This window comes from Microtus pennsylvanicus, chromosome 1 (genome assembly GCF_037038515.1).
Source record: "Microtus pennsylvanicus isolate mMicPen1 chromosome 1, mMicPen1.hap1, whole genome shotgun sequence".
NCBI classification, from domain to species: domain Eukaryota; kingdom Metazoa; phylum Chordata; class Mammalia; order Rodentia; family Cricetidae; genus Microtus; species Microtus pennsylvanicus.
The window spans coordinates 77,119,071-77,143,269 of record NC_134579.1 but is presented as its reverse complement, the minus strand read 5'-3'; the positions used below and the strand labels follow the sequence as shown (position 1 = coordinate 77,143,269).

The 24,199-nt window shown below is 45.4% G+C and overlaps 1 protein-coding gene across 8 annotated transcripts in view; it reads right to left on the bottom strand.

Moving 5' to 3' along the window:
• Nucleotides 1–19,196, bottom strand: part of Med15 (mediator complex subunit 15) — a 62,955-nt gene extending 43,759 nt beyond the window's left edge. For 6 of the 8 annotated variants that reach the window (XM_075969943.1, XM_075969960.1, XM_075969976.1 and 3 more), the window contains exon 1: nucleotides 19,015–19,196. In XM_075969943.1, coding sequence (XP_075826058.1) covers nucleotides 19,015–19,082 — 68 coding nt within the window. In that variant the 5' untranslated portion in view covers nucleotides 19,083–19,196. The remainder of the gene's footprint in view (nucleotides 1–19,014) is intronic. The other 2 variants (XM_075969983.1, XM_075969987.1) reach the window with 2 other exon arrangements.
• Between the last annotated feature and the right edge of the window lie 5,003 nt (nucleotides 19,197–24,199).

Genomic DNA, 24,199 nt, shown 5'->3' with positions numbered 1-24,199 from the left:
CTATTCCCCTTTCCACCTTCTGGCAAGGATAGAAAAAAGACTGAGAGGTAAACATTTAGTAAAAATTTAGAGGTGCAGAACACTCTCCCAACACCAGGTCCTAAGCAAGGCCAGCAAGTCACAAACTTGTGGATGAGCACACAGGCTGAGGGGAGCAGGCATAGGAATCTGAGGGGACAAGTCAAACATGGGCTCTGTGTCAGAAGCAGCTGTCACCTTAGGCCAAGCCAGACTCCTAAGAGAGCACTCCCAAGCAGCTACCAGTTACTTTCACAGAACTAGTCAACAAGTACAGCCTTAGCTTCCTGCAGAGGACAGACAGATCCAGGCATGGCCGACTGTGACAGCTTTGACAAAGAGATGTGCTTGGTGAGTGGCAGGCAGTGTACCAGTGACATGGGATGAACGTGCCTTCCCAGTGAGAAACTACTGAGGACTCGAAGGCTAGGAGAGGAAAAAGAAAAGGCTCTTTAGTAATGGCACATGACTGGTTGTGGCTACCGCACAAAAGCGAACAGAAAACTTTACCTGCTGCTTATATAGGCCTTGGCTTACACAATCCACATACGCTGTCATCCTTAAATCTCCCTCAGGTCCCAGGTTACACTTTCAACAACTTAAACAGAGAGGAGACTATAAGTCTGGCCACTTGGGCAGATGGGGGAGTTTCACTGCAGAAGACACTGCCAGCATTCTTCCTTAAGTACATCAGTGTTTTTCTTCTCATAGTGTTTACCAAGGGTCGGAATTCTATCAGGAAACCTGGAAAAAGTACGGCTCTCCTGAAAAGAGTACAGGGAACTTAAAGGCAGATCAGGACTTAAAAGTGGTTGAGACTCTGCTCCCCCTTGAGCTGCCCTTTAAAGGCCCGTTCCTTTGATGTAGGGGATGGGCTAAAGGCCTGTTGTAAATCAGGGTTGTCTCCTTTTGTTTGGGAATAGAACCTAATCAGATCAATCTTGGTGAACAAACACTACCAGAAACTTTCCAGCAGCCCTAACTTCAGTTAAGGCAGCGTTTTTTCTTTCCTACAGTTCCTAACAAGCCTGGTCACGCTTCCAGGAATATTGGAGGCGGTGCTCCACATCATCAATTTCTTCTGCATCACCCAGAGGCCAGGGGGACACTGCTGAGGGTGAGCTCTCGTCTCCCAGCAGAGTAATGTCACACATATAGACAGGTGTGGAATCAACTGTTAGAGACCCCGAGTTCAAGGAGCATCAACCCACTAGAGATAATGAAAGATAATTCTATTCTAACAAACTTGAATATACTTTGGGAGAGGGGGTGACACCCACCACAGCAACACACACGACAACACACACAATGACACCACATAGACAGGATACAACCTCAACTGGAAGAAGCCAGATCTGCTGTAAGCTGTGCAGAACAATACCATGCTCTGCCAATCTCACATCCCATTCACGGTGCCTGCAGTCTCTTCATATTTAGTAAAGCCAGACGCAAACCATATTTTGAAATGTTTTTACTTATTTTTAGTCAAGTAGAGTGGAAAGCAGCCAAGCACTCAGCCTTCCTCTGTGCTGCACTTTGTCCCTGACACACCTTACTCCTGCAAGTCTTGGGTGTGGCCTGATTCGGACTCTTCCTAAGGAAAAGTTCAGATCCTCCCTTACAGTAAGACCACAGACATTGTCAGAGGCTGTGATCCGGTCTAGGCCACCCTGGAATAAACCTGGCTGCTATCCAGCTCCTTCTGATCACCCTGAAGGAGGCTTTGCCATCTCCCCACCCCACCCACAGAATGCGTTCCAAGCACTTTGACACATAGAGCATCCTGTCTCCTTTGGAGCCAGGCACTAGTGCCCTTCTCGTTGCCATTCTAGCCATGGTTGCCTGGGTGTCTGGTTTAAAATGGAGCATCCTGGGGACTGATTAATGATTACAGGCCTAGATCTCCCCCTTCACAAGAGAGACTGGAAGGTACCCTGACTTCCACAGCTGCCCTTGACGCATGGTATATGTGAAAGGCACTGCCTGGCACTGCCTAAGCAGCAATGAGTGAAACATTAGGAAACCCTGCTGGGACTAGGCATCATAGCACAAGCCTTTAATCCACTGGTTCTCAACCTGTGGGTCACGATCTCTTCAGGGGTCGAATGACCCTTTTCACATGGGTCATCTAAGACCACCCTGTATGTCATAGATTTACATTATGATTCCTAACAATAGCAGAATCAGTTATGAAGCAGCAATGAAAATACTTTTATGGTTGGGGGTCACCACAACATGAGGAACTGTATTAAAGGGTTGCAGCATTAGAAAGGTTGAGAACCACTGCTTTAAACCCAGCACTTGGGAGGCAGTGACAGATGGATCTGAAGCCAACCAGGTCTATATAGTTCCCCGACAGCCAGAGTTACACAGTGAGACTCTGTCCAAAAAAAAAGAAAAAGAAAAAGAAAGAGAAAGGGAAGAGACCCTAACTGTGCAGAGATGGCTCCGTCTATTAAAGACAGTCTAACACACAGTAACATCACTGTCTTCCCACATGAGGTGTCAGTGAGCCCCCACAGTTCCTTCGGACAAAGCCACCTCATTTGGACTGACTTATCTTGGGTATCTTTAACAGAGGAGCTCTACCAGCCAGTACAAAAGCCCTCCCATAGTTGTCTAACAAGCACAGACCAGGCTATCTATCTATCACCCAAGGACCCGCTCAGCTCTGTTAGGACTCTTTGACCCACTCTCTTCATCACTGACCACCCTAGGCAATGCCCACTCCTTCTTTGGTTCACACTGAAGGGAAAGGGTACCCACTTTTCTGGTCTCCTGCAGATGTCTAGCGTAGAAAGATTTCTTTCCCCTTTGGGTGTCAGAACTCACCACCCTGAGCTCAAAAGACAGGAGCCCCTCCCTTTAAGGTTCATTTTTTATATGTGTTTTTGTTGGTGGTGGTTTTCTGAGACAGGGTCTCGGTCTCTCTGTCTCTCTGTGACTATCATGAAGCTGGTCTTGAACTCAGAGATCCTCCTTCCTCTCCCCTTGAGTGCTGGGATTACCTGGTCTTGGGTTTTATTGTTTGCTTTGTTTTTGTTTTATTTTGTTATTGTTTTTGGTTATTTTGATTTTGAGACAGGTAGGGTTCATGTAGCCCAGGTTGGCTTGGAACTCACTACATAGCTGAAGATGACCTTGAGGTTCTGATCTTCCTGTCTGCCTTCCTAAGTGCTAGAAATTTCTGTCCACACTGTCTTATCTAAGTGGACTCCTGGAAAATTACTACCTGTGTATACAGTCTGTTCAGCCACCTGGAATAGAAGCACACAGTTTGCATATGAGACCCTTTACCCTGAATGTGTAATAGAGTACCAGAGACAGTTGAGGAAGGGTTGTTATATAGTATCAGGATGACAAAGGTTTTAGTAGGCCTGTCAGAGATAAACATTAAAGAAGGTATCTGCCACCCTTTTACCATCATCTGTCATGGAGAAAAGGAAAGGTGTCCTTTGCTTCATGCATTCAGGAGGCCCTGCCCGCTGCTCCCACCTCCCTCACAATGAGAGACCACTAGGGACTTATTCTTTGGAAAAGTCCCTAATGCCACACCTGCAGGCTATAGAAGGTAGGTCCCAAGAAAAAGCTGACAGAACCCAGCAGCAAGTAGCTCAAGGTTAACTGTGCTGAGACACAAGTAAGAAGACTTGGGAAGAATTACCAACAAGTATAGAAAAGCACCACCCCCACCTGCCCAAAGGCAAAAACAACTCTATGCACAGTACATTATTTGTATAGGCATAAAATGTGAACATTCCTTACTCATTTCCTCAGTTAAAGGATGGGAGCAGAAGCAGAGGTAATACAGTGTAGGGTTACAAAGCACATCTACAGATCATTCGTGTAACTCCTAGGGAAGCAGCATGTACAAGACAGTATGAACAGAAGCACATGCCAGAGGACAAGAGCCAAAGTTTGTTGCTACCTTTGAGAACAGTGTATGAACAGAGGGCCAATGACGTTTGCAATTCATATGCATTCTAAGTTTAAGGGGCTGGGGAGATGTCTCAGTAGGCAAAGCGCTTGCTGCACAAGCATGAAGATCTGAGTGCAGAGCCCAGCCCCACACAGAAGCCAGGTACAACAGCACTCATTTATAACCACGGTGCTCCGAATGCACAGAGAGGGAGATCCTGGAGCTTTGCTGGTCTCCAGGCCGTGAGAGACCCTGACAGAGGAACATACCTGGTGTTGACCTGCAGGCTCTACACCTACACCCATGCGGGTACACACACACACACACACACTGAAGAATAATAGAGACAATGTCTCACTATATAGCGTTAGCTAGTCTGGAACTATATCTACTATGTTGACTAGACTGGGCTCAAACTCCTCTAGAGATCTTCCTGTCCCCACCTCCCAAGCACTGGGATTAAAGGTGTATACCCCATGCCCAGCCTAATACATTTATTTACTTACTTTTCTTTTTGACAGAGAGAGAGAGAGAGAGAGAGAGAGAGAGAGAGAGAGAGAGAGAGAACGAGAACTTGTAGCCTTGGATGTCCTGCAATTCACTATGTAAACCAGGCTAGTCTCAAATTTATAGACATCTGCCTGCTTCTGCCTCCTGAGTGGTGGCGGCGCACGCTTTTAAATCCCAGAACTCAGGAGGCAGAGACAGGCAGATCTCTGTGAGTTCGAGGCCAACCTGGTCTACAGAGCAAGTTCCCAAAAGAAAACAATTAAACTGCCTGCTGTGGTGGTTTGAATAAGAATGGCCCTATAGATGGGTGGTGGGAGCACCAGCTTTAATCCCAGCACTTGAGAGGTGGAGACAGGTTGGATCTCCAAGTTCAGGGCCAACCTGGTCTACAGAGCGAGTTCTGGCACAGCCAGGGTTACACAGAGAAACCCCGTCCTGGAAAACAAAACAAACACAAGACAAATAGAAAGTTATTTGTGGGGTGAAAATCAGATAATGAAAGCTGGATGTGGTGGCTTATCCCTTTTTCTGATCTCAGTCTTCTGAGTAGAGGCTGAGGCCAGCAGAGTTCTCCTGGACTAGAAACTGAGATACTGTCGTTAAACAATAATCGTGAATTAGTGAGCTATGATGGCTCACACCTGTCACATGGGACTTGGACAGCTAAGGCAGAAAGATTAAAGCAAGCCTGAAACCTGGGTTGCAGAATGAGACCTTGTCTCCAAGAGCAGGGACAGGGGAACTAAGCTAGGTTGGGTGTGGTAGTTACACACTCTAAATACAGCATTCAGGAAGTAAAAGGCTGATAGGCCTGAGTTCCAGGTCTGTCAAGGCTGCGATAGTGAGAATTTGTCTCAGAAGGATGTAGGGGGTAGAGAAGGACTAGAGATGGTTCTGTTGTTAAGAGCACTTGCTGCTCTTATAGAAGACCCATGTTCTTTTCCCAGCATCCACCCAGAGATTCACAACCATAAGTAACTCCAGTTTCGGGGATCTGATGCCCTCTTCTGACCTCCATAAGTACCACAAGTGTATACGGTGCAATTCATACACACAGGCAAAACACTCATATACACAAAATATACACATATGTGTGTGTGTGTGTGTGTATATATATATATAATATGCAATCATACAATAAATAATGATTTTTAAAAAGAGAAAATGCTCATAATGTATCACAGACACAGAAAATGTTTGGGGCTAGGGAGATAGTTCAGAGGTTAAGACTCTGTACTGCTCTTCCAGAAGACCAGAGTTCAATTCCTAGCACATGGAAGCTATGTTGAGTGACTTACAAACACCTGCAACTACAGCTCCTACAGATAGGACACTCTCTTCTGGCCTCCTCAGGTACTGCATGCACAACCTCCTGAAACATAATTTAAAATAAATCAAATCTTTTTTGGGGTTTTTTTGTTTGTTTGTTTGGTTTTGGTTTTTGAGACTGGGTTTCTCTGTGTAGCTTTGGTGCCGCTCCTGGAACTCGCTCTGTAGACCAGGCGGGCCTTAAACTCACAACGATCTGCCTGTCTCTGCCTCCTGAGGGCTGGCATTAAAAGCGCAAACCATCACCACCCGGCTAACATCTTAAAAGAAAAGACTTATTGGGGCTGGAGAGATGGCTCAGTGGTTAAGAGCATTGCCTGCTCTTCCAAAGGTCCTGAGTTCAATTCCCAGCAACCACATGGTGGCTCACAACCATCTGTAAAGAGGTCTGGCGCCCTCTTCTGGTCTTCAGGCATACAGACAGAATATTGTATTCATAATAAAGAAAGAAAGAAAAGAGAAGACTTTTTAAGGTTAAAGCTAGTTCAATAATTTAGAAATTCGCTTGCCCAGAGTATAAATTAAAATGCCTTTCTGTTCTTAAGAGAAGTACACAGTGAATATCAGTCACTGTAGAGGAAAATCTGATCATTTTCTTTCTGTGGTGTTCAGGATGGAGTCCGGGTTATGCGTGCTGGGCAATTCCCAGCTTATTCATGTTTCTAACCCTCCTGTTTCAGCTACAAGACATGAAGCTTATCTTTTAGCAACAAACCATGCATTCTTCAGGTCAGAGAATAGAAGCTGGTAGGGACTTTGAGAAAGGCAAGGCCAACATGCCCACAACCTGAGCGGCGCCTCCTAGCTGCAGCTCCAGTGCTTCGCTACCCAGAAAAGGCCCTGTCCTTCCTACACAGGCCTGGCTCTCATCTGGTCTTCTGCTTCCCTGGGGTCTTTCTGGTGGTACCAGCCCCCATCACTGCTCACCCTCTAAAGCACTGCAGCAATTCACTGCCCCCATATCCAGGTGAGGAGGAAATGCTGAGACAGCAGTTGTATGGTCACCACAGCAACCGCCTGGCTGGGCTCTTAGACCTCACAAGCAGCTGAGGCACATCTGCCAAACTACAGCACTTCTTCCTTTGTCAGCAAACATTTGCAAGTTCCCTGACTTTAGATTCATTCATTCATTGGTGTGTGTAGGTGCACACAAGAGACCAGAAAGTGTTGAATTCGTCAGAGCTGGAGTCACAGGTGTGTTTCTACAATACTCAGCTTGCTGCATGGGTGCTGGGATCGAAACTTCCATTCTCATAATTGAACAGGAAGCACTTCCAACCATTCAGGCATCTCTCCAGCCCCAGGTTCACAAGACTAAACTAGTATATTTCAGAACTGAACTATGTGCCTTCACATAGAAATGGGTATTTTGGCCGGGCGGTGGTGGCGCACGCCTTTAATCCCAGCACTCGGGAGGCAGAGGCAGGCGGATCTCTGTGAGTTCGAGACCAGCGTGGTCTACAAGAGCTAGTTCCAGGACAGGCTCCAAAACCACAGAGAAACCCTGTCTCAAAAAACCAAAAAAAAAAAAAAAAAAAAAAAAGAAAAAGAAAAGAAGAAGAAAAAAAGAAAGAAATAGGTATTTTGGACTCGAAGAGAGCAGAGACTTGCACACTGTCTCTTCACACTTCTCTCAGTTGCTCAGCCAACCTCTCCTCCTCCTGCTCCCTCTCAGGAAGGCCAGTGAGAAAAATCAATGAGGGCTAGCCTGTAGAACAGCCAGACTCTTGCGAGCTGGTTCAAATGATATGAGCTTCTAGCATTTCCAACCTGTTGGTTTAACCTCAAAAGAACTAAGGTAGCAGGAATGGTGGCGCACACCTTCAGTCCCAGCACTCAGGGAGTTCATGGTCCACACAGTGAATTTCAGAACATCCAGAGTGTCTTAAGGAGGCTCTGACTCAAACACACACACAAACAAGAACCAAGAGCTGAAAAGACCCTTTGACCTCTAACCTGATGCCAGTCTGGGGCCCAGAACTTCTCCACTGCCACCAAGCAATCACACAACATTCTGCCACTTGGCTCCTACTTTCTTTGTGGCATTGGGGCAAGGAGCCCTATCTTTAGAGATGAGAACTCACAGCTAAAATCCCATGGCATCCTGGGTGTGAGCTAAAATAAGCAGAAGGAATAGAAAGTGCAGGTGACAGAACACTGGCCAGGTGTGGCAGCCTCTCAAAGGAACAAGAAATTTTTTCCTATTATCTCTACTTCTGGCAATGTTCAAAAGTCCATGGAAGAACTTATCCCCAAAAGAGTGTTAAATCATGTTTATCTTAAGCAGGTGGAGAGCTATGCATAAAGTCTATGCCTCTTGTGAATGGAAGCTGTGGGCACATAAGGGCTAGCCAGAACCAGGTTAGGCAGAAAGAACAGTCTCAGGCAGGAAAAAAACCTACAACTCAGAACTGGACTCAGGAAAGTCTGTGTGTGTGCCTACCAGCATAACAGACATTCAGTCATATTAGAAGCATATAGGTCTAGGGGAAATATACCTATGTCAATAATGGCACAATAATGGCTGAGGAGAGAGAGGCAGGGCTGAGGAGAGGCATGGATAAGGCTCCCATGGAGCCACTTTTATGAGGCCAAGGTCTTGAAGTCTGTACTCCCTCATCCCACAGCCCTCTCTGGAAAAATAAGCACAGACTAATTAAGGCAGAGATGAGCCTCTGAGATACTTTATGGAGTAGTCTCTGAGAGGCAACTAAACCTTGGCTTCTACTTTCTTCCCTTCTGTTCTCTAGACTATGTTTTTTTTTTTTTGGCTTACCAAACAGAACCACCTTAAATGATCTCTCATGCTCTTTTGTTATAGCAGTCTTTTTCTTTTTCAAAAACTAAAAATAACATTTTACTGTGTGACATGAAAGGGGAGTGGGGGGAGAGACAGACAAACGCCAGGTGAGGAGGTTAGAGAGTAACTTTGTAGATTTGATTCTTCCTCTCTCCTTTATGTGAGTTCTAAGGATCATAACTCAGGTACTGCCTGAATTATTCATCCCATTTTAAACAAAGACGGTCTAGTTATGTACAGGCTCATCCCGTGCGCTTTCAGAAGACTGCTGCCAGGGGTACTCTCAGCACCACTGCTGCTGGAACATTTCACCCACAACTCAAATTACCTTGCACCCCTCTTCTCAGAATCAATACAGAATCAAGGCTTTCTCTGCAGGGTGAATACCCGACCTGTGCCTCCCTTCTTTCCTCTGCAAGCTCGCATATGCAACCACACTCATACATGTACAAGTACACACACACCAATCCAACCCTTCCTTCCTTCACAGGCTTTCTCCTAAAACCATCCCGTCTAGTCTTATTGCCACTATACCTGAGAGGGGCTCAAATTTGAATATGGATTCAAATGCAAAAAGATTGCTTTTTAAAAGGTAGATGCTGTGAAAACCAGGTCCAACCAAGTATCAAGCAAGTAACACTTCCTGACACTGCTAAATATATAAACTACTCAGAGGCTGGGCGTGGTAACACACGCACACATGCCTTTAATCCCAAGTGGATCTCTGTGAGTTCGAGGCCAGCCTGGTCAACAGGTTGAGTTCCAGGACAGCCAAAGATACACAGAGAAACCCTGTCTCGAAAAAAAGGAAAAAGAAAAAAAAAAAACCCTATTCAGAACAATGTGCTAAAGGCCATGTGCCAAGAGTGTAACTCCATTCTGACACCCACAGTCCTGAAAGTGACGACATCCACCTCAGGTTCCCAGTACCCACACAGAAGTTTACAATCACTTCCATAGGCACTGAGTGCACGTGGTGCACATATACACATACAGACAAAACACTCATACACATAAAATAAGAGTAAAAGTAAAATTTTTTAAAGCGGAACAGAAGTTCACACATGGTGGTAGAAACCTTTAAGTCCAGCATTCAGTAGACTGAAGCTGGAGTATTTTAAATTCAAAACCAGTCTGGGCTACACAGTTAAAACTCTGTCTCAAAAAGAGAGAGAGAGAGAGAGAGAGAGAGAGAGAGAGAGAGAGAGAGAGAGAGAGAGAGAGATTGATTGATTGATTGATTTCGGGATGCAGATTGATTTCTGGGTCGCACACTTGCTAGCACACTCAAGGCCCTGGGGTCAATTCCCAGCATGCCACTCCTATACCCATGAGGTGAAGGCAGTAGGTTCAGAAGTTCTTGGTCATCCTGTCAAAGTGAGTGTTTTGAAAACAAATCATAAATAAATCATCTTTAAAGCAGAGAAACATGTTCCTACGAGTGGTATGCGCAAAAGTCAAGTGATTTAAAGGGAGAAAAGAGAAACTAGTTGATAGTTGAAGTGAGCCTCTCACTGGGAAACAGAAAGCTCAACCCCTCTGGCTCTCTAGCACCAGGACTCCAGTTGCTCATCTATGAAACACCTAAAAAGAAGTTTACTCCCCTAGCCATCATCTTTTTTTAAAGGTGAGACCTAGCTGTGTAGCTCGGGCTAGCCTTGAAGTGCTGGAATTGCAAGCAGGAGCTGGAATCACAGACACACATTTCTCAAGAGGTGTGATGAAACCCACTCAACCATGGGAAGATCCTGATTGATAGACCTGAACTACTTCTGGCTTTTGAGGGCACCAGGTATACTCAATGAAGTTACATACATGCAAACAAACACTCAAACACATCAAATAATTTTTTAAATCAATGTGTTAATGAGAAAGGGGGGACTGGAGGCATGACTCAGCAGTTATGAGCACTGGCTGCTCTTCCAAAGGACCTGGGTGGATTCCCAACAGTCACATGGTGGCTCACAACTATATGTAACTCCACTTCCAAGGAATCTGCCTCCTTCTACTGGTCTCCACAAGCATCAGGAGCACAAGTGATCAAAAGTTACACGTCATCAGCCAGTGGTAGAGCACACCTTTAATCCCAGCACTCAGGAGGCAGAGGCAGGAGGATCTCCAAGTTCAAGACCACCCTGGTCCACAGAGTGAGTTCCAGAACAGCCAGGGTTACACAAAGAAACCCTGTCTTGAAAACAAACAAACAAATAAATAAATAAGACTATTTTAGAAATTGGAGAGATGACTTAGAGGTTAAGGGAACCTATTACTCTCCAAAGGCTCTAGATCTGATTCCTAGCACCTATATCCAGTAGCTCACAACCATCTCTAACTCCAGTTCCAGGGGGTTCTAGCCTCCAAGGGCACCTGTATTCACATGCATACACACACACACACACACTTAAAAACAAAAATAATCTTAAAAATAAAAAAGTGCTGGGCAGTAGTGGCACAGGCTTTTAATCAAGAGGCAGAGGCAGGTGGATCCCTGTGAGTTCAAGGCCAGCCTGGTCTACAAAGGGAGTTCCAGCACAGGCTCCAAAGCTACAGAGAAACCCTGTACCGAAAAACCTGAATGAATGAATGAATGAATGAATGAATGAATGAATGAACGAACAAACAAATAAAGGAAGCTCCATTCCATGATGCAGTAGTGAGCATCCTCATTCCCCCAGGGTATGAACACCCTGGAATTGTGTCTTGGTGAGTAAGGAAATGAACGATTTAAGATTACCAGAATAGAGTATTGCTAGTTGGTTCATCCTCTTTTCAGTATCCCAAGCTGATTTAGTTGGCTGACCAGCATCTTCATGTGTTACTTCTGTCTTTACTCAAGCTATCACCCAACAGTGAGCCCCAGCACCACATCTCAACAGGCCCACAAAGTGCTCACGAAATCTGTGTCAGACACACTCCAGAATCCTGTGCATTCTAATGCTAATTCCAAAAGCATTCCTGCTCTTCCTGCCCTATAGAGTTAAGACTCTGGAAACAAATCTTTAAACTATCCCACACAAACTGCCTTGTCTTCACTGACTTTCAGGGACAAGGGACAGGACAGGAGGCCCACTGTCTTGGAGGAAGAGCTGCCCAGCTCAGCCACAGGAAGGATGGATGGGTCTTTCAGGCAGAACAAATGAGGCACACAGCAGTCAAGGAAAGAGTTGGGTTTATCTGAGGATCCACAGGCAACCTGGTTGGATGTAGTGTAGAATGAGGGAGGGTAAGGCAGGCAGGTGCAGGCCCTGGAGGAAGGACGGACACTCAAGAGTTGAGTCTATAGGCAATGGGTAGCCACTAAACACATTCTGGGTATCAGAATAGCTGAGGAGAAAAGATAGAGTTAAAAAAAAAATAGGACATGCGGGGGGGGGGGGTCTTTGAACTGTGTGCTGCTTTGTTTTGTGATCTTAACTGTCCACTTGAAGTTTGGAAAGTTCACTGCAATTCCTTAAAAAATTTCCCTTGGGTATCTAACAAAACTATTAGCCTGAGGGATGTTTTAAGGCCATGGCTTCCCCCCAGCCAGTGACTGCAGCAGGCAGATAATAACGTACTCAGTCCACAACCTCAGGATGGTCAGCATCATCTTCAACAAGCCACAGCCTTGGTCACCATCAGGCAACAGCTGAAAGACCTCTGATCAGAAAATTAATATGTCAGCCTTAGTAGGTTAATGGTAGGGCTCAGTCTGTGGCAGGAGGTCAAAGATCATCAGGAAGTTAGGTGTGGTAACTATAATCCCAACACTAGCAAGGTAGAGAAAGGAGAAGCTGGAATTCAAGGTTAGTCTGGGCTGTGTGAGACTCTCAACCTGCCTCCTTAAAGGAAAGAAAGGCATTAGGGGTTCATCCTCTACTCTCTAAGGGTCTATGGAGAATTCCTAACATTATAAATTGGAGACTCAGTAATGGCAAGCTCCTCTCTAAAGGCTTTCACTGCACTTGGCTGGGATTAATTTTTAGCATCCCCTTATCCAGTTTCATGAAATGGACACAATCTTACTCTCCCAAATATTAAAATGTGATTTGCCTTTAACATCACAGAATGGTCCAATCAACATCTGTCTGTAATATGAAGAGGAACAACTACAATAGCAGTGAGCTCCTCTCTAGGCCTGCCTTCACTTTACACCCTGGAGCAAGTGCACCCAGCTCTGAGCACGGTGGCTGGCCCAGGCCTACACTGTCGGCATCTCCAGACCAGGTCAAATTACCCAGCCTACCCAGTGATACCCTATCTTGAAAGCAAACCATGAAAAAAGAAAAAAGAAGTGCCTGAAAACACGAGTCAACTCAACACAGATGGGTGTAGCAAAATCAGTTCAAGGCCAACCTCTGGTACTTCAACAACAGGTGTTCAACAACAGCCTCAGCTGTTTTGTTTGGTTGGTTTTTCAAGACAGAGTTTCTTTGTGCAACCCTGGCTGTCCTAGAACTTACTCTGTTGACCAGACTGGCCTCAAACTCACAGAGATCTGCCTGCCTCTGTCTCCCTAGGGCTGGCAGTGCTGGAATTAAAGACATGTGCCACCATAAACAATGACACTTTGGTGGAGAGGAGAGAGAGAGAACACCAAAGACATTTTGCCAGGACACTAATACATGCCTTTCCCCAGCTAAGCTACTCCTTCCTGCATCTGTTTAGAAATGTACTAAAGAGTGCCACAGATAAAAGCATCGAAAGCAAAATGACAAACCCAAAATTCAGTCAGCAGGGGAAATTTTCCCTTGACATAAAGTTAATGGTCATTTTGCATATATTCTATCAGTTTTTATGTTCTCAATAACAGTGCTCAGTTTATTAAAGTTCTTACCTTATGGGGGAGGGACAGTTTAGCAGGGAAATTAAGAACAGGGAGCAGGCTAGGGAGATGGCTCAGTGAGTAAGGGCCTGGGGGAAGGCATGAGGGCCTGAGCTTGAGATATAGCAACCTATGTACGAAGCTGGATGCACAAACCTGTGACTCCAGAGCTGGGAAGGGAGAAAGAGGAGGATCTAACCTGTCTAGCTGAGTCAGTAAGTGAGAGACACTGAGAACAGTATCAATTTCTAGCTTACACATCCATACGGAAAACTGAGATGTAACTGATGAAGCCCTTGCATTCATTCACTGCTTATGCGTTTGCTGTGAACCTACCTGATGTTAGGTATGGACATGTCAGGACAGGTGCATACTTGTTCTCTAAGGGCCTGAAGACCAGGGACATGCAACATGAATCCCTCAAGGAAGCTCCACAAAACCCTGCTCAGGAGGATCTAAGAATAGTTTCTCCTGTGGTTCTGCAGGAAGTATGGGTGCTTCATTAAGAGTCAGTAAGAACCAGCCAATCATTTCCTACCTACTTTCCTCCTTTGGATTTCTTTAGATGTCACTGCCTCAAACTTCCTGGGCTTAGGGACACCACCTTCATCAACCCAAGCCAGAGTATCTCTAATCACTGCAAGGTCACTGCCAAGAGTTTTCTGCTCAGTCAGTCCCCAGACCCTACAAAGTTTGCACAAAAGTCTCTTCAGTGTCACTCCAAGCATCCTTGTGAGACAAACTTGACCAATATCATTTCACAGTTGAAAGACTTGATTTGAAAAGTCAAGCAGTGCCAAGGTCACAAAAGCAGTAAGTAGAGGTGGGGCAGGTTCCAGTTTCACAATACAGAACACAACGGTCACTGTAACAGGAGAGGTTGACCAGGTGGTCCCCAGGAAAACACTGCCTCCTGTACTCTTCATGCTGCAGAGGTCTGGATTTCCCTAGAAATTAAAAGGGGCTGAGTTAGACCTACCAGAAGGTGACCCACTGTAGATGAGGGGACAGGAACCGATACTAAACATCTGACACCAAAGCAGACATGGAAAGGAAGAAAAGCAGCTCATGACAACAGTGGAGTCCATCTTTAGTCACATTTTCTCAACACCCTAAATACTTACTAACAGTTGTTTTACAAAGAGACAGTGGCTAGAGGCGCAGATTTGTAGCCCAGTATATGCTGAGCACAGCCAAGACCCTGGGCTCAACCTCCAGCAAGTAAAAACAAAGAAACAAACTTTGAATGTTAAAGTGGAAAAACCAAAGAAGCTGGACCACAGGGTGAGCTACAAAAACAAACAAACAAACAAACAAAAACACAAAAACCAGAGCACAGGACAGTGGACTGCCTAATGACAGCATTGGGCCATCACTGCCCTCATTTGTGCAATCTAGGAAAGGCAGACCAGTGAAAGGCTGCGACTAGATCTCCAGTTACAACTGTCAAACTTGTGTTTCCTCAGTGGAAGATGCTTGTTCTCTACTAAAAGTTTCCAGAAAGTTTCCCCAAGGACTGACAACTGAACCAGGGCTCCCTGGGGAGTACGGAAACGACCTCCTACTGGGCTACTCCCTACAACTTTTGATGTGCTCACCCAAATGAGTAAGCAAATGTTGCCCCTCCACAAAGTACAGGCCCCAGGTTTTCATTATTCTTCATCTATTATAAATCACTAGGATTTGAAGCACTTCCCAAAATGGCCAGATTTAAACAACAGCATAAACACTGGAGGAAGTCAGAACAAAAGGTGTGTAGATTAGCTCAATACAAATCCTCTCAAATTCTATGAACACAAGAAATTGAGTCACCACCAAAGTAAACCCTGGAGAGAAAAGAAGCAAACGCAGGAAGTGAGAGCATCCACGAGCTCACTTAGTTTTTTGTCAACTTGACACAGGCTAGGGTCATGTGGGAAGAGTGGAACATCAACTAAAAAATGCTCCCATCAAATTGGCCTGCAAGCCTGTGGGGGAATTTTGTTGATTAATAATTGATACGGGAGGGCCCAGCCCACTGTGGCAGTGCCCCCACTGGGTAGGTGCTCCTGGGTTGTAAAGAGAAGCAGACTAAACGAGCCACGGAGAAGAACGAGCAGCACTCCTCCAGTCTCTGCTTCATGCAGTTCCTGCCTCCAGAGACCTGCTCTGAACATGCATATGTTTTGTTTTGTTTTGTTTTGTTTTGTTTTGAGACAAAGTCTCTACATAGCCTTGGCTGTCCAGGGGACTCTGTAGTCCAGGCTGGCCTCAAACTCACAGAGCTCTGCCTGTCTCTGCCTCCCAAGTACTGGGATTAAAGGCGGATGCCACTATAGCTCTTCAATTTCTACTTACTTTTTACACGTCCAAAGGTTTTGCCTGCATGTATGGAGATGCACCAGTTTATGCCTGGTGTCTTCTCAAGAAGAGGCTTTGGAGTCCTTGGAATTGGAGTTATGGATGGCTATGAGCCACAATGCAGGTGCCTGAGATCTAACCCTGGGGCCTTTGCCAGAGTAACAAGCGGTCTTAATCACTGACTGAGTCATCTCTCTAGCCCCTCCTGCCCTGGATGAGTTCCTGCTTTGGCTTTTCTAGATGGTGGGGATAAAGTGTAACATGAAATAAACCCTTTCCTCCCCAAGTTGCTTTTTGGTCATGGTGTTTTTCACAGCAATAAAAAGCAAATTAAGAAACCTGCTCGTTCTTAAAAAGCAACTTTGATGTGCTCACCCAAATGTGGTAGGCAAATGCTGACCAGTTCCTGTGACTATCCTTCATCATACCCCAAAAGGGACTTACAGATGTGATTAAGGATACAGACCATAACATCATGTAGCATTATTCTAAACTGACCTGTGAAATGCAGAGAATGCTCTCCAAGTTGGACTTGGAGAGTCATAAAAACCAGCCACAAATAGGCCACAAAGAAAGCACAAGGAACAGTCTCCAGGAACAAACACTGACCCCTGGCAAGTGGCCAGGAAGGAAAGAGGATACCTCGGTTTTACAAGTGTTAAGCAGTAGAATTTGGCCAGCAATTATTTTTTGTTTGTTTGTTTTTTTGGTGTTTGGATTTTCAAGGCAGGGTTTTCTCTGTAGCTTTGGAGCCTGTCCTGGAACTAGCTGTTGTAGACCTGGCTGGCCTCAAACTCACAGAGATCCGCCTGCCTGCTTCCCGAGTGCTGGTGCCACCACTGCCCAGCATGCCCAGCAATTTGAATGGGATTGGAAGTAGGTTCTTCCTCCAATGGGTCCATCAAAAAGTGTTTATTAGCTGGGCGGTGGTGCACACCTTTAATTCCACACTCAGGAGGCAGAGGCAGGCGGATCTTTGTGAGTTCAAGGCCTGATGTACACAGAACTAATTCCAGGACAGCCAGGGCTACACAGAGAAACCCTGTTGCAAAAATCTGAAAGAGTGTATATTGCCAACATCTTGATTTCAGCCTTTTAACTAACACTCACCAAATCTTACCTGAGCCTCTCCTCTGACATAAAGAAATGATCAGATATAATTGGTTACTACAGCAAAATAAAATAATACATAAGCAGCAATATCTTACAAAGGTAGAGGGCACCTCGGTTCCCACAAGGAAGTTGCATTATGACATATCCAGTATGCTTTAGTCTTTCCCCAGACCTCAGACACTTCTACAGCCCACTGTCTGTGGTGACAACTCACTACTACAGAGCTACCTGGTTTTCCCCAAAGAATCTTTGCCCTGGGGCTCAGATCATTTCTAGGACTTCATTCCTAAGATTTCATGTAGATATAACTCAAGTACACCAATAAAGCACTTGTGGGCTGGAGCCTTGGCTCGGGTTAGCACACTCGGTGGCAGCTCTTGCAGAAAATCCAGGTTTAATTCCCAGCACTCATAAAACAGCTCATAAGAAACCCTGTAACTCCAGGCCCAGGGGGACCCATACCCTGACCTTAGAGGGCACCAGTCATACATAGTACACTTATATACAGGCAAGCAAAACACTCATACATATAAAATAAAAAACCAAGCCGGGCAGTGGTGGCGCACGCCTTTAATCCCAGCACTCGGGAGGCAGAGGCAGGCGGATCTCTGTGAGTTCGAGACCAGCCTGGTCTACAGGACTGGCTCCAAGACAGGCTCCAAAGCCACAGAGAAACCCTGTCTCGAAAAACCAAAAAGAAAAAAAAAAACAAAAAACAAAAAACCAAAACACTTGTTTGCTGAACTGTCTGCAAACTGTCCGAGGGTTATTCTGTGGTGGTACCAAGCCTGACTGAGTACCCAATCCTTCTGATGTACTGATGCTTCCCTGCATTTAGCCCAGCCTCCTTCTTTCCACACTGCTTCAGCCCACCCCCTCCAACCAGTAAATTACCAACGTGTCCACACATTCCCCTTTCTCTGGAATGTGTCTTCCTCTTTCAATTTCCATCATCTAATGTGGGCCTTTATAATCCCTGCAAACTATGTCTTCTACAACAACTCATGAAACCACATGATGGACAGAGGCCTACCAGTGAGAATGTGAGTGGAAACAGACAGAACCCCCACCAACCCCTCCAAAACAAAAAAACTCCCCAAACTGCCTACTTGGCCTCACTTGGGTCCTTAATTCATATCCAGGGACTCAGGGACCTTCCCAAGAGTAATGCTGGACCACCTCAAGGCAGACCACACGTCAAACAGATACAGGTTATTTGCCCAGTATCCCCATCACTAACCATGCCAGCATCTGCTCCATCTCCTTGACTATTTTGCTCCCAAGACAGAGAACTCTCCACCTACTACAGTCCTTCATGATGGCTTCTCAGTCATATGCTGGGAATGGTGGCCTGTCACTCTCCTACTTTTCTTTCCAGAGCTCAATCTGTCACCTACTCTAGCAGGCTGCTCCAGTCCTACACATCTCACACTTTAGCGCCCACAACGTGATTGAGCATTGACACAACTGTACTATCTGTTCCTTTACCGGCAGTACCAACCCTCAGGGAAAAGGCCGTGCCACAAGCAATTTTCTAAACACTTCCGGAAGCTCAATAAAACGGCTAGGTGAAACAAGCACTCAGCAATGCTCCCTGAGCAGAGGGCACCCCAACCCTTCATTCCCTAATCCACAGCCGCTTCCTTCCAGCGTTCGGCCAACTTCACACACCTTGTGGAAGAGAAGGGAACACTATTCTCTGTCCCCATTGCCCGAGGTCCAAACACCTACTAACCTTCCAATAATCTTTCAATCTTGTCTTCCACCTACCCTCCTCCAACTCACTGATGTGGTTTTCTTTTTATTATTTTTTTGTAATAAGCCGCTCGGCACCCCTGGTAAATCTGGAGCTGCCTCTTTCTTTTTCTGTATTCCGTGAGAATCTAAGCAGAGGAAAAATTGCACTCAAGCACACAAATGACGAGGCGGCTCACGACGATGACTCACTAGCCAGGGTTGCTGGGTTTGCAGAGTTTGACCCCAGAAAAACTAGTCAGCAGTCCCTGCGGCCCCACACAGGCCAGAGAGACGGCAGAAGGATCCCGCACGTTCCCGGCGCCCAGCGGATTCCGCGGGTTCCTGCCAGGGTCTACGGGGGTGCGGGGTGGGGGGTCCAGCCCGGCCTCACCCTCCCCGCGGCGAAGGTCCGACCACCCGGTCCTCGCCCCCGGCCACACTCACATTTGGCTGACCAGCTTCTGCCGAAAGGCGGCGCTACGCCAGTCGGTCTCCTGCCCCGAAACGTCCATGCCCGTAGCCCGTGCCCCTCGCCCCCACCACCGCCGCCGCCGCTGCCTCTAACACAGCGCCAGGCCCGAACGCGGAAGCCGAGCGATCCCGCTGCCGGGCTACGCCGGAAGTACAGAGAGGTTGTCGGAAATGGAGTCTGGCTCCTTGTACGCATGCGCGTGCGCGCAAACACACGGTCTATAGGATATCTACCTATATTTTGTTGTCAATGTTGAGGGCTGCTCATTCTACTGTTGGAATAATTGCTAATGGATAATACACTTTTTTCCCAAACAATGTTATAGTATTGGCATTTTAATATCTAATTTAACTTAACGTATATGTACATTCTACAGCTATCAAGATAAAACTAGTATTGTCACCACCAAAAAACAATGTCAGATTTAAGATCTCTGCCCATTGAATCAGTAAGCTTAATATTTAAAAAAAAAATCAAAAGCCAATGTCTATCAATGCTCTTTCTGTAGTTCATATTCCTTACTTCTTAGTGATTCATACCTTAATACATTTTTGAGTATTTGACCTGGTGTTTAAGGGTTGCTGTGCTTGTGTGTCTTGAGTTCACCTTTCAATGTTTACATGACTTAAGTTTAGAGTAGCGATAATAAGGTAACTAACCGATTTTGTGAATCTTCGTTTTCCCAAACTATGTGAAGGTCATCATTTAAGAACTTTCTTTGTCCCAGCACTCAGGAGGCAGAAACAGGCAGATCTCTGCTGAGTTCAAGGCAGCCTGGTGTACATAGTGAATTCCAGGACAGTCAGGGCCCACGTAGAGAGATCTTGTTTCAAAAAAGCATCTGTTTATTGTTACAGAAGAAAGCACTGGGGGGGGGGTTGGAGTTTTTTTGTTGTTGTTTTGTTTTGTTTTTGAGGTTTTTTTGTTTGTTTTTTGTTTTGGGGGTGTGTTTGTTTGTCTTTGGAAAAGCCTTAATACCTGTGGATTAAAAGTTGAGTGTAATGAACCTTGAAAAGAAAATTCAAAACTGCCAAACATTGTGGTACGTGACTTTAATCCCAGCCTTTGGGTCGCAAAAGCAAGCAACAACGGTATTTTCAAGGTCAGTCTGCACAAGGCTAATACAGATTCTTTACTCAAATTTTAATGACAAATATCAACTCTCATATCACACAACAGAGAGTTCCAAACCAGCCTGGGAGACTTAGAAAGATCCAGTCTCAATAGATAGATAGATAGATAGATAGATAGATAGATAGATAGATAGATAGATAGATAGATAGATAGATAACGAGACAAAGGAAGTGGTTGTCCCTGGAGCTCCTGACCCGTGACACCCCTGCCATGCAAGTAGCGCTGCAGCATCAGAGAGTGGAAATGTCCTGCACTCCAACAAGATCTCCAGGATAAGCGATGCCCATGTAAGGGTGAGAAACAGATGCTGGTCTTGGACAAAACCAAGTTCGTCGTACCGGATCACATCTACACAAGTAAACTCTTCAAGATAATTAGAAGGCAGTTACAGCTCAGCAGTAATCAAGCCTTTTTCCTTTTGGTGAACTAGCAGTGTACCGAGCGTGTGTGAGCCTATCTCCACCGAGTATGAGAGCAAGAAGGATGAAGACCATTCCTTATACATAGTGTTCGCCTTCCGGGAGACATTTGGATCAGCACTGGCTGGATGAGACTATACCAATGCCTAAAGTTTGTTAAGCCTTGGCTGTTGTAATTTAAAAAAAAAAAAGTGGCACATGAGAGAAAGACGCCATCCGACAGAGCTCAGGTGGAGAAGTTTTTTATTGGAGAAAAGTTGAAGGGAAAGTGGGGGAGGGGAGAAGAGAGACCCGTCCCTCTGGGGCCAGGAGCACAGAAGAGAGAAGAGGAGAGGAGAGGAGAGGAGAGGAGAGGAGAGGAGAGGAGAGGAGAGGGGAGGGGAGGGGAGGGGAGGGGAGGGGAGGGGAGGGGAGGGGAGGGGAGAGGAGGGGAGGGGAGGGGAGCAGAGAGGAGGAGAGAAGAAGAGGGGAGAGGGGAGATAGGGGAGAGAGCAGAGAGAAGAGCGAGAGGAGAGAGGAGAGAGAGAGAGAGAGAAAGAGAGAGAGAGAGAGAGAGAGAGAGAGAGAGAGAAAGAGAGAGAGAGAGAGAGAGAAAGGGGGGAAGGAAGAGAAGAGCCGGGAGGTAAGCGAGGCCCACCCTCTAACAGGGAACGTCACAAAGGCATACAGAAGTGGCTGTAGCCGAGGATGGATCCTGCCAGGACCTCATGGGCAGGCCAGTACAGATATCTGAATACTAACATTGACCACCGAGAAAGAAAGAGATTCCGCAGCTCACCACTTGCAGATCAGAACGTAGACATCCACCAAGGATGTTAGGAATTGCTTGTCGGCCAGAAACTGAGCTCCACAAAAACGCGTTCAGCCTGTAAACTCATCTAAGCTAGGCTATCTTGTGTTAGAAGGCTAAAAACAAAATATTTCACATCCTAAACAAAATCGCAATAAAACAAAAAAGAATAAGTTCACAAGGTAGAGTGGTTTCAGTGACAGCAAATTGCCAGATAATGTTGCCCACCTTAGTAATCTGGTCAAGGCAAATGCAGGTTCTTTTATTCTAATCTTAATTGCCAAAAATAACTCATATCACACAGTACCCAATAAAATACATAAACATGTGTATGTGGTTACAGAATGAATACAAGTTCAGCAACAACATAGCTCAGGACATTTCAGAGGTAGGCTAGAGAAATACAAGAGAGTGGTCTACTGATCAGGTGACAAAGCCAAAACACCCTGGGAAAGAAACTGCTGTTGAGGCAGCAGGAGAGTCAGGGGCGAGGAGGGAAGAAGTAGTCAGCTGCAGATGCAGAACCAGATCTGGAGCTGTGAGAGACAGCCGGGCAGACCCCTGAGCAGGAGGCAGAGGCTTGAGGAGGCTACACCACCAGGAGGGTACCAAATGGAGCTGAAGCTGTGACTGTGGCTGTGACTGTCACTTTACAGAGTTCAAGTGAGGGAGTTGTACCCTTTTGTTGTTTTGGCATGTTTCATGCATTCTTTTTTTTTTTTTTTGGTTTTTTTTGAGACAGGGTTTCTCTGTGGCTTTGGAGCCTGTCCTAGAACTAGCTCTGTAGACCAGGCTGGTCTCGAACTCACAGAGATCCGCCTGCCTCTGCCTCCCGAGTGCTGGGATTAAAGGCGTGCGCCACCACCGCCCGGCTGTTTCATGCATTCTTGAGCCTGGTTTCTATAATGTGATTTTAATTTTCCCATGTGTCCCTGCAGTCTCAATTCACCTGGATAAATTTATAGAATTCACCTGTCCTACTCCCAGCAATAAGTAATTTATCAGCCTGCACTTCATGATTGACGTGATTTACTTACATATTACATGGATGGATATTATTTGCTTATATATTACATGGTAGACATTGTTTACTTATCTGTTACATGATAGACGTTATTTACTTATATGTTACATGAATGCGTTATTTACCTGTATATTACATGGTAGATGTTATTTACTTAAATGATAGACTCATTTAGTTATTTTACATAATAGGCATTTTCACTTATATATTACATGATATATATTATATATTATATGATAGAAATTATCTATTTATATATTACATGATAGAAGTTATCTACTTATATATTACATGATAAGAGTTATTTACTTATATATTACATGACATGACAAGTGTTATTTACTTACATATCACATGATAGAAGTTATTTAGTTATCCACCCAGGAACACAATCCTCCATCCTGAAAACTGACTAAAAATCTGTTTAAAAAAAAAAACTCTCAGAACAAGACACAGCCTGAAAAACCACTATTTTACACAATAGGGAAGAAGAGACTAGGGCATGGTCTGAGTTCAACACACATGAAGTTGGGAGGAGAGAACCAACTCCACAAAGTTGTCCTCTGATCTCACATGCTTACCCACACATACACACACTGAAGAATAACAAATTGCTTAAGATTTTCAAAATGTAACTAGTGAATGTACAAAATATGTTTAGGAATTTTGTGTATTTTTCTAGTCATCTATTAACTATATGTGCTGGTTTGTCAATTTAACATAACCTAGAGTCTCTTGGGAAGGGAGAATCTCAGCTGAGGAATTACCTCTATCAGATGGACCTGCATGCATATCTGTTGGGTATTTTGTTGACTAATGACTGATGTGGGAGGGACCAATTCATTCTGGACAGTGCCATCCATGGACAGGTGATCCTGGGAAAGTAAGCAAGACGAGTCATATAGAACGGGCCAATATGCCGCTTTCCTGTGTTTGCTGTCTCTGTCCATGCCCTGAATTCTATCAATGACGGACTGTTGTAGTAAGGAGGCCGCTTGTTTGTTCCCGGGCAACTCATAGGCAGAAGGACTTCCCATGCCAGGCTGTCATCAGGATGTGTAAGGCAAATAGAGCTTTCTTCCCCCAGTTGTGCTGGGGCATGGCATTGGTCACAGCGCCAGGGAGCAATCAGCACACGAGATCATCAGCACTGCTGTGCTGCTTTTCTGTTGCTGACGTAAAAATGCCACAACCAACAGCAATTTGTGGAAGAGAAGAAAGGCTTCATTTTTCCTTTATGGCTCTAGCAGGATAGTCTTCATGGCAGGGAAGGCATGGCATCTGGACAGAAGCTGACTGATCACACTTCATCTGTGCACAAGAAGAAGACTGTGAGAAGAGAAAGTCGAGCAAGGCAACAAACTTGCAAAGTCCCCTCTCAGGAACTCCCTTCCTCCAGCAAGGCCACTCCTCCTGAAAGTTCTAGACAGCACTACCAACTGAGGACCAAGTTTTCAAATACATGCACCTATGGGGGACATTGCTCATTGCAACTACCATAAGCAGAGAGTCATAAGGATGTTGGGGAAAAAAAAACAGTTTTCAACATAAAAATTACAGCTCTCACCTCAAAGGGAATATATAGTAAGGAGGACACTTGGTTCCTGGCCGCTTAGCCCTGAAATAATCACACAGAAACTGTATTATTTAGATCACTGCTTGGCCCATTAGCTCTATCTTCTTATTGGCTAACTCTTACATATTAATTTAACCCATTTCTATTCATCTGTGTATCATCACATGGCTGTGGCTTACTGGGTAAAGTTTCCAGCATCTGTCTCTGGCAGGGT